Raw genomic sequence first — 10,977 nt, 5'->3', positions numbered from 1 at the left:
TGGACTCTTGCAAGGACCAAGCATTGTGATTACACCTAACGTGTAAGTCTCTTTTGGAATAATTAATTTACTTTGAATCGGTGAAGCACAAGCGTCCTTCCATGCCTTTTCTAGAATCTGTTCAAAAATCTCGAACATAATTAGAAAAGATTTATCATCGTAAAAATATCTAAACATCGATATATTTGATATCAGTTTTTACCTGAGTTATATGAGCATTAGGCTTAGCACCATATGTTGTCACGTCAAAAACTCCATCACTTGATTGAACTGTTCCTATAGAAACGTATAATAATAACACGAACGGTAGATAATTGAACTGTTCCTATAGAAACGTATAATAATAACACGAACGGTAGAGTTATCGACTTCATGTTCATACCCATTTTCTTGTTCTTCGTTTTTCTAATTTTGTTTTTTTTTGTTTGTTTTTGTTTTTTTTTCCTCTTGTTTTTGGAGATTGTTGGTGTGAAATGCTTGAATGTTCCCTTTACCATTTGAAGTATTTATATGAAAAGGAGAGAACTTTGCTATTATTAGCTTTCTTCTTGCTCCACTTATACTTAACTAATTGTGCTATTCTTTCCTATGATTAAGCATTTACCTCACTAAATTCTATTCCATAAATTTCTCTCTATTATGAAAATTTGTTAGGTCTCGTAGTATTTTCGTTTATTATAGATAAGAAATTTAATTATATTTCAATTCACATTTATGTTTTAAATTATTATGGTTTGTTGTATAAAGAAGTAGATACAACTATTTAAAGTTATTCTCGGCTTTACTACTCTCTGTATTTACCCTATGTATTTACTTTTCTCTCTATATATTTAGTTTGTGTTCTCATGTATTCCAAATTTATCTCTGTTTCCAAATCTTTCTTTATCTAAGTGTTTCCTATTCACAAATTTTCTTGGCCATTCTATTTTTAATCTATTCATTTGGCTACTAATATAAATTTAATCTAATATTACTAATCTGACCTGATTTACTGGAATTCGTATAAATGATTGACATTTAGTTTCTAACTCAAAGCTAAACATTTGTAATAATTCAATCCAGATCTAACAATTGGCTGTGATTTCTAAAAAAAATAGGATAAAAGAAAATCAAGATTTAATATATACCTTATTGATCAGATCTATCTTCAAATCTAATAATTGAACGAAGATCTAACTATAATTGGCTGTGATTTCTAAAAAAAATAGGATAAAAGAAAATGAAGATTTAATATATACCTTATTAATGAAGATTTAATATATACCTTATTAATTAGATTTATCTTTATTGACAATTATTTTTCTTATTGTTCAAATCTATCTTCACCTAAATTGTAAATCTGACAATTAGTTTTCTTATTGATAAGATCTATCTTCACGTAAATCTGACAATTATTGTTCTTTCGTAAATCTGACAATTATTGTTCTTCCGTTTCTTTTTTGTTGTAGTAACTATTACTTTTGGGTTGAGGAGAGATAATTGTGGGAAGGGATTGAGCAATATAATAGAGAAGTAAAAATTGTAAATACCGGTATTGTACTTCAAGTAGGCGACGACATTGCTCGTATTTATGGTCTTGATGTAGTAATGGCAGGTGAATTAGTCGAATTTGAAGAGGGTACTATAGGCATAGCTCTAAATTTAGAATCAAATAATATTGGTGTTGTATTAATGAGTGATGGTTTGCTGATACAGGAGAGAAGTTCTGTAAAAGTAACTGAAGAGAAGTGGGAGAAAGGTTGTTTTATTTATTTATTTATTTATTTATTATTATTATTTTAACCATTTTTTTTATAATTATTTTTATTTTTTTATTTCATTATTTATTATTTTGTTTTATTTTTTTGCGCTATTACAATAAAATTGGATATTCTAATATGAACTAAGACATTAATTATACAATATAAACTTTAAGAAATGTGTGGAAAAAAATTATCACACCATATTAAAGAGTGGATGATAATTTAGAGCTTTTATATTTCATTAATGTATTAATGAGGGTCATAAAATATGAAAGTTACAACTCTTTGAATAACTCATCAAATAACCAACAAAATAATTCCTCCATTTTCTCATTGGATGTAAAGTAAAAACGAATTCCATTGTAGAGCCGTATATACTGCACAAAAGATGGTTGTTAAAGCCATCTTCTTTATTCTCTTTGACTCATCGTGATCAATCGAGATAGGGATTTTGAGGTTTCATATATGTCATGAAAGGTGATTTTTATTTTGAGGTTCTACATACATCATACTTGAAAATGCAGTAAAAAGAACATCCGTGCTTTCTTTAATTAAAAGCTAAGTTAATTTACAAACATGATCGATCTTATTTCTAAAGTGATTCAAATCTCAAATAAATCTCAAACAAATGTTGATACTCGTTCAACAAGGTGATCTAAATCTTATTTTATTTTTTTCATTCAGAGGAGGAACTTTATAAAGATTGTATTGATTCAAGCACGAATAAATTATTGATTCAAGCACGGGTAAATTAAACGGTATTCCCATAGCAATTGAGATTATGGATTTTAAGTTTATGGAGGGTAGTATGAGATCTGTAGTAGGCAGAAAATCACCCATTTGATCTCGTATGCTATAAATCCAATTGTAAGTGATCTCAATATCGGCTAACTCAACAACTTCACATGAAAAATCAACACAAAACCAAAACCTTATTCCTCTTCATTTATAAATACAACAAAGGAGAACCCTTTGTTCACTCCAAATTTATTCTCTAGGACGTAAAAGAAAACTGCATAATTAAATCTCTTCCTCAAACGATCATCTTTTGTAGAAATAGCTTACGCTCACGAAGAAAGCTAAGGACAAATAATAGGGTTTTGTATCCCAGTAACAACCGGTTTCACATTCGAACATTCAGATACAACTGGCCCTTCACGTCCAGTGTAAGTGATATCAATGTTAGATAACTCCACACCTTCACATGGATAATTAGCACTATACAAAAGCTTGACAGCAACTACATTGCCCGCACTACCTCTGATATTCTTGAAACTCACCTTACTTATCTTGATTTTTGATGGAATCTGAAAACATGAAATAAACACCGTTGAATGAAAATGTTTCTAATTAAAATCAAACAAAGAAAATAAAAGATTTCGTAATTCCAGTACCTTCTTGTTACATTTGTTGTATGGACAGTATTCTTGATCCAAAATAATTGGATTTTGGTCGTTAACCAAAATTATATCTTCATAATGCATATCAGTAACCATTCCAGTAGCAGGAGAAGTCGGCCCTGTTTTGATTCTTAGGCCATTTGTTGTACCAATTAATGTACAATTTTTGACATAAAGCCTGGCAACGGGTTCTTCAACAAGATATCTTCCTAGACTTCCTACACTTATGTGATGTCCAGGTCCACACGTCATGTTCGTAACTGTTACCTCTCTGCTTCCATCTCCGAGTGAGATACAATCATCACCAGTACCAATAACTGAATTGATGATATTAACTCCAACACAACGACCCATGTGAATTCCATCACTATTAATACTAGTTCCCGGTGCAGTTATAGTCACACGGTTGAAAGTAAGGTTCTTACAACCTAGGATATTGACATGAAAATTCTTGCTATCTTTTGAGGTTATGTCACTCACAATTGAATCTTTTACAAAGATGAACTTCAAACAACAAAAACGATCATGCATAAGTATAAACTATAAACTATAAATTAAAACTTGTTAATTGTTAATTTAAGCGTTGGAATTCTTGCACAATTAGGGTTTTTATGACAATCGTTACTTTCCCAAGCTTTTTGTCCTTGTCCATCAAAAACTCCGCCACCTGACCTGTTAATGAAATTTTGTCGACATATCTAAATTCAATCCAACCATCAGCTGTTATATCTACGGGGCGCCATTATTGTTCCTTGCATGACAATATCAATTGGACTCTTGCATTGGCCAAACAATGTGATTACACGTAAAGTGTAAGTCTGTTTTGGAATAATTAATTTACTTTGTATCAGTGAAGCACAAGCGTCCTTCCATGCATTTGCTAGAATCTGTTTAAAATCTCGAACATAATATTAGCGTTTTCTCATATAAAAATTGATATATTTCATATTAGTTTTTACTTGAGTTATATCAGCATTAAGCGTAGCACTTGTCACGTCAAACACTCCGTCACTTGCTTGAACTTTTCCTATAGAAACGATAGAGTCATCCATTTCATGTTCATACCCATCTTCTTGTTCTTCAACTTTCTAGTTTTTTTTTTTTTTTTAATTAAAAGATTGTTTGCGTGAAATGCTTGATCTTCTTGCTCCACTTATACTTAATTAATTTCATCATGCTCCACTTATACTTGACCAATTTTGCTGTTCTTTCTCCATAAATTTCTCTCTTTTGTGAAAGGGTCTTTATGGGAAATTTGTTAATGGTTTAAATAATATTAATGTGGTTTATGGTTCATTAAGTCAAGATTTGTTCTCGGTGTTGAAGCACTATCATTCATTAAATCGAGATTTGTTCTTCAAAAGAGTATCACTAAAACTTTCATAAAAACATCTTTTTGGTTGTTGTCTCTTACTATATTGAGTAGAGATTGTACTGAGACTAAAATAAGAACGAAAAAAAACCTTGGGTCATATGTAGAAGACCAAACAGTACTAGAGAACTGTGTTGGAGGCTTTTGGGTGAAAAAACTAAGTCTATTTTTCGATGGTTCTATGAGGAATGTTTAGATTTGATTAAATTGGTCTATGTGTTGAGTAGAAATACACTTGGAAATGGTTACGCTCTCGAGCCAGATTTAGGTCATTTTCTAAAAGGGTACCACCAATAGTACAAAATGTGGATTTTATGCCGCGCTTTTGTTATTTTCTTTACTTTTACCATTTGATTGGTTGATTATGGTTAAGAGACGCTCGATATTACTTTATTCAATCATTTTTCTAGGGTTGTGATTTGTCTTCCTTTATCAAAGTTATAGATGTTGTAGGTACCTATAGTTTATATTTTAAACTATTATTGTTTAGGGTTTAGGTTTTTGTATTTGATTGCGGTAAGATTTAATAAAATCTCTCAACCTCGTACTAAAAATTATTCAATGAGACTGCCACAATGGGAACGTTTCTTAATTTGTTAAACGTGAATTTAAAAATCTATGTATACAGTTTAATAACACTTCTGAGATCCCACATCGATTGGAGAGGCGAATGAGTGCTATCGACGACGTTGCGCCCCAAAGAGAGGTGAATTGTGAGATCCCACATCGATTGAAACGAGTGCCAGTGGACGCTGGGCCCAAATGGAGGACGAAGATTTAGGCTAGGTTAATTTTAATAAATGTCTACCTAAAAAGATTTTTTTTTTTTTTTTTTTTTTTTTTTTTTTTTTTTTTTTTTGATTAAAGTTCAATTATAGATTACTTATTATCATATGAAAGATTATTGAAGTTGATATTGTTATTTTCATTTATTATTGCACATTGACTTTTCCTTAGATATAATGTTTTAATACACCTACTTATATTTTTGTTACCAATGTCTTTGTCACCATATTATATTTGGAAAATGAAAAAAAAAAAAAAAAAAAAAAAAACTAAATACCAAAATAGTTAATCTATTAAATATTTACATTTAAAGAAATTCAAATGCAATATAAAAAAAAAAAATTAAATAAATTAAGAGTGTATATGAGTTGGAAAAATCTTCTTGACCAACCAATCTTGATATGGTGACTCGAGCAACTTGAATAGAATTCTTAGTCCAACCCAACCCTTAATATCCTAAATAAAATAAATAAGTTATAATGCATCATTAACGACGGTTACAAACGTTAATATTCTTAATCTTTTTAAAAGTAGAGTAGATTAAATTGTAACTCTATTTTCAAGTTGGTCGGACTAGTCAGATTGACCCACCAAAAAAATATCAACCTGCAAATCGAATCAATTCTGTTTTTTGTTTTAAATTTTTTTAAATAACTAAAAAAACGCAATCCAACTTTGATGATTTGAATTAAGTAGTCAAAATTGTCAAAAATATAGAAATATTTGCACCGACTATAAATCATTGACCAATGAATTTTTCATAAATACCAACAAGCCGGTACATATTATAAAAGTTTGAAATTTAAATTTTATTTTATTTTGTTTTATCAACTAATATTTAAATTACTTATTTTTCTTATCCGATTAATTGTCTAATTAAAAATATCCTTCAAAAAAAATTTTGGGCCTTAAGAGATACTCTAAAGCCGCCAATATAAGTAACGACTTTAAGACTATGGGTCAAGGTCCGACTTACATAAATTTATAACCCCAAGTATTAATCCCATTTTTCAAACATCCATTTATTCGGTTGTTTATTTGACCTAATAATCTAACCTATTTAGACTGTTTAATTCAAATTAAGATTGGATTAATTTTTTTCGATTTACACCGGATTCAGTTTACGAATTGACATTTTTCTGGTCGAGTCAACTAGACCAACTCGTAGAATTACAATTCAACTCAACCTTACCGTACTTTTAAAAAGATATTTAACATTTTTAACCAATGTTAATGATGCATTGACTTGTAAAGTTAGATATTTAAATATAAAATGTACTGTGGATAAATATAATTCTTTTAATAATTAAAAAAAATTCAACAGCTCAAAGCAACCCAACTTTGGGTTGTAAATTTTATTGGGATTGCTCAGATACCAATCCAACAAATTCAAATTTTCACATTGTTACAAAAGATTTTTTCAACCGAACCTAACTCAACTCAACCCAAATTGTTACATCTACCAGTCAAATTTAAATTAAAGAAATTAATTAGATTAATCTAATCCACTTAACTGCGCCCTCATTTGATAACACTCCCATTTAAAATTTATGATATAACATACCGTTTATTGTTTAGTTTTATAAATGCTTCATATTTAATTTAATGTAATTAACATTCCTACTTACACGTCCATTTTATGTGTCATGTCTCCTAATAACTTACCTAATTAACCACTTCCTTAAAAATTACTATTCTTTCTTTATTTTATCCTATTATCCTTCATCTTTTCGTTTTTTAATATAATTACAAGAATACCCGTAAATTTCGTTTTTACTATACAATATTACTCTTTTGACCTCTCATATCATCCACTATGTGCAATAGTCCAAATCCATGCTAACATAGATATTGTCTTCTCTAGAATTCCCGTCAAAGTTTTTAAAATGCGTCTGCAAGGTAGAGGTTTTCACACCTTTTATAAAGAATGCTTTGTTTCCCTCTCTACCCCATTCATTCGGGGCCCAGCATTCTTGCTAGCACACCGCTCGGTGTCTGGCTCTGAAACCATTTGTAACAACCCCAAACTAGTAGATATTGTCATCTTTAAACTTTTCCTTTCAAGGTTACCCTCAAGGTTTTTAAAACACATTTGCTAGAGAGATGTTTCCACACTCTTTATAAAGAATGTTTCGTTCCTCGCTCTAACCGATGTGAGATCTCAGGATGCATTAATAACTAAAATCTTATAAAACTCAAATATCGAACCTTCACAAGTCAAAAACATGCTTGAGATAGTAGCATTTTCTTTTGAGATTCTTTATTCTTTTATTGCCTCGTTTTGTTTGGTCATTCAAAGTGAGATAGTAGCATTGTTTTAATATCAAAACCATTGAAAAGATTGAGAAGGGTATTCTTGGCTTCAACCATAATTATTATTTGAATTATATGCCATATGTCATCAAAGTTGCGATTCTTCCTTATTCATTTTTAGCTCCTAACATTGACTTCTTTCCAATTATAAGAACAGTTTTCTCAAACGTGGCTGGAGCTCAAGCATACATTTGTCCACGAAGTTTGAATCTCACATGATTGACTTGTTTGCGAGGTTAGAATAATTGTTGCACAATTGCTGTCTTACTACGGCAAGAGTGCGGTCCCGACATTGCGGTCATAAAATTGGTCATAAAATACAAAAGTTACAACGAGTCTCATAGATCCTCCATTTTCTGTTCATTCGATGGAAGGTAAAAACGAATTCCATTGTGGAGTCGTATGTACTGCACAAAAGATGGTTGTTAATCCTATCTTTTTTTATTCTATTTGACTCATCAAGTAACGGTATTTACAATTTTTACTTCTCTATTATATTGCACGGATAATATTACTAATTTCATTTGCTTGAAGGCTTACCATGAGTATTTCATAATTCTTTATTTTTTTTAAAAAAAAAACAAATTCTTTTTTTTTTTCAAAAAAAAAAAACAAAAGTATTTTTACTTCTCTTTTAGTCCCAAACTTTTAGCCTTCCATTGTCCCAAACAAACAAATAGTTTCATTTTTATAATTTTCTAATTGTTACAAACTTTTAGAAGTTGAATTAATCAAATTCAATTTTTCTCTTTGAGGATTCGTTTATGTCCTTTCTTTTAACCAAAAGCTAAGTTAATTTACAAACATGATCGATCTTACTTCTAAATTGGTTCAAATCTCCAACAATTTTATTTTTTTTCATTCCACTTTGAGCCTAAGCTCTCATGGTTTTGCTTTGAGCTTACCCAAAAGGCCTCATACCAATAGAGTCGAGCCTCGATTAAGGGGAGGCGTACTTTGTTTGAGGGGAGGTGTTGGATGAAAGTGTCCCACATTGGTTTTGTTCGACATTCGATGGATAAAATTGAAAAAAAATATAAAATTAAAATTGAAAGTGTTCCACATTGGTTTTGTTCGACATTCGATGGTTTTGTTCCACATTGATTTTGTTCGACATTCGAGGATTCGTACGACTAAGTTTAGGAAAAATATAAATTCTCATGATTTGTATCCAAAAATAAGTTCGAAATTGAAAAAATTGAATCACGAAATTACGAAACATAATTTTATTTAATTGGATCAATATTCTTTGGATAAGGGAGATTGAAGCAAAACAAAGCACGGGTAAATTAAAAGGTATTCCCATAGCAATTGGGATTATGGATTTTAATAGTAGGCAAGAAAATCGCCCGTTTGATCTCGTATGCTACAAATCCAATTGTAAGTGATCTCAATATCAAATAACTCAACATGAAAATTCAACACAAAATCAAAACTTTATTCCTCTTCATTTATAAATACAAAAAAGGAGAACCCTTTGTTCACTCCAAATTTATTCTCTAGAACGTAAAAGAAAACTACATAATTAAATCTCTTCCTCAAACGATCATCTTTTGTAGAAATAGCTTACGCTCACGAAGGACAAATAAGAGGTTTTTGTATCCCAGTAACAACCGGTTTCACATTCGAACATTCAGATACAACTGGACCGTCACGTCCAGTATAAGTGATATCAATGTCAGATAACTGCACATCTTCACATGGATAAGCAGCACTACACAAAAGCTTCACAGCAACTGCAGTACCAGAACTACCTCTAATATTCTTGAAACTCACCTTACTTATCTTGATTTTCGACGGAATCTGAAAAAACATCAAATAAACACAATTTTAATGAAATTATTTCTAATTAAAATAAAATAAAGAAAATAAAAGATTTCGTAATTCCAGTACCTTCCTGTTACATTTGTTGTATGGACAGTATTCTTGATCCACAATAATTGGATTTTGGACGTCAACCAAAGTTATATCTTCATAGTGCATATCAGTAACCGATCCAGTAGCAGGAGAAGCCGGCCATGTTTTGATCCTTAAACCATTTGTTGTACCAATTAATTTACAATTTTTGACATAAAGCCCAGCAACTGGTTCTTCAACAAGATATTGTCCTAGACTTCCTACGCTTATGCCGTGTCCAGGTCCACACGTCACGTTCGTAACTGTTACCTGTCTGCTTCCATCTCCGAGTGAGATACAATCATCACCAGTACCAATAACTGAATTGATGATATTAACTTCATCACAACGACCCATGTGAATTCCATCACTATTAATACTATTCCCCGGTGCATTTATAGTCACGTGGTCGAAAGTAAGATTCTTACAACCTAGGATATTGACATGAAAATTCTTGCTGTCTTTTGACGTTATGTCCCTCACAATTGAATCTTTTACAAAGCTAAACTTCAAACTCTGTAAAAAAACAATCATGCATGAGTATAAACAATAAATTAAAATTTTCAAATGGTTAATTTAAGTGTATTTACCATTGGAATTCTTGCACACTTGGGGTTTTTATGGCAATCGTTACTTGCCCAAGCTTTTTGTCCTTGTCCATCAAAAACTCCGCCACCTGTTAATGAAATTTTGTCGACATATCTGAACTGAATCCAACCATCACCTGTTATATCTACGGGTGCCATTATTGTTCCTTGCACGACAATATCAATTGGACTCTTGCAAGGACCAAGCATTGTGATTACACCTAACGTGTAAGTCTCTTTTGGAATAATTAATTTACTTTGAATCGGTGAAGCACAAGCGTCCTTCCATGCCTTTTCTAGAATCTGTTAAAAAATCACGAACATAATTAGAAAAGATTTATCATCGTAAAAATATCTAAACATTGATATATTTGATATTAGTGTTTACCTGAGTTATATCAGCATTAGGCTTAGCACCGTATGTTGTTACGTCAAAAACTCCATCACTTGATTGAACTGTTCCTATAGAAACGTATAATAATAACACGAACGATATAGTTATCGACTTCATGTTCATACCCATCTTCTTGTTCTTCGTTTTTCTAGTTTTGTTTTTTGTTTTTTTTTTGTTTTTTTTTTCTCTTGTTTTTGGAGATTGTTTGTGTGAAATGCTTGAATGTTCCCTTTAGCATTTGAAGTATTTATATGAAAAGGAGAGAACTTTGCTATTATTAGCTTTCTTCTTTCTCCACTTATACTTAACTAATTGTGCTATTCTTTCGTATGATTAAGCATTTACCTCACTAAATTCTATTCCATAAATTTCTCTCTATTTTGAAAAATTGTTAGGTTTCATATGAGGAATTTAATTATATTTCAATTCACATTTATATTTTAAATTATTATGGTTTAGGGTTTAGGTTTTTGGTTTAAATTGTGGT

The 10,977-nt window shown here is 30.8% G+C and overlaps 1 protein-coding gene and 1 long non-coding RNA gene across 2 annotated transcripts; both read right to left on the bottom strand.

Annotated features, from left to right (window-relative positions):
* Nucleotides 1-9,030: 9,030 nt before the first annotated feature.
* Nucleotides 9,031-10,255, bottom strand: LOC147789592 (exopolygalacturonase-like). Its single transcript, XM_087117322.1, has 3 exons — nt 10,100-10,255; nt 9,507-10,025; nt 9,031-9,416 (listed from the first exon to the last, which is right to left on the bottom strand). The coding sequence occupies exons 1-3, from the start codon at nt 10,253-10,255 to the stop codon at nt 9,186-9,188; spliced, it is 906 nt and encodes a 301-aa protein (XP_086973448.1). The 3' UTR covers nt 9,031-9,185.
* A 56-nt stretch (nt 10,256-10,311) lies between these two features.
* On the bottom strand, nt 10,312-10,676 carry LOC147789591 (uncharacterized). Its single transcript, XR_015411660.1, has 2 exons — nt 10,485-10,676; nt 10,312-10,399 (listed from the first exon to the last, which is right to left on the bottom strand). It is a non-coding gene; the product is annotated as an uncharacterized LOC147789591 (long non-coding RNA).
* Between the last annotated feature and the right edge of the window lie 301 nt (nt 10,677-10,977).

This window comes from Cucurbita pepo, chromosome 14, assembly GCF_057944985.1.
Source record: "Cucurbita pepo subsp. pepo isolate OVF chromosome 14, ASM5794498v1, whole genome shotgun sequence".
Taxonomy (NCBI): domain Eukaryota; kingdom Viridiplantae; phylum Streptophyta; class Magnoliopsida; order Cucurbitales; family Cucurbitaceae; genus Cucurbita; species Cucurbita pepo.
The sequence above is the reverse complement of the archived record's forward strand: the minus strand, read 5'-3'. Positions and strand labels throughout refer to the sequence as shown.

Coding starts and splice junctions, on each gene's coding strand:
- LOC147789592 (XM_087117322.1), bottom strand. CDS start 10,255: ATGGCACCCGTAGATATAACAGGTGATGGTTGGATTCAGTTCAGATAT. Junction 10,026..10,099: donor AGTGTGCAAGAATTCCAATG/GTAAATACACTT, acceptor GTTTTTTTACAG/AGTTTGAAGTTTAGCTTTGT. Junction 9,417..9,506: donor ACAACAAATGTAACAGGAAG/GTACTGGAATTA, acceptor ATGTTTTTTCAG/ATTCCGTCGAAAATCAAGAT.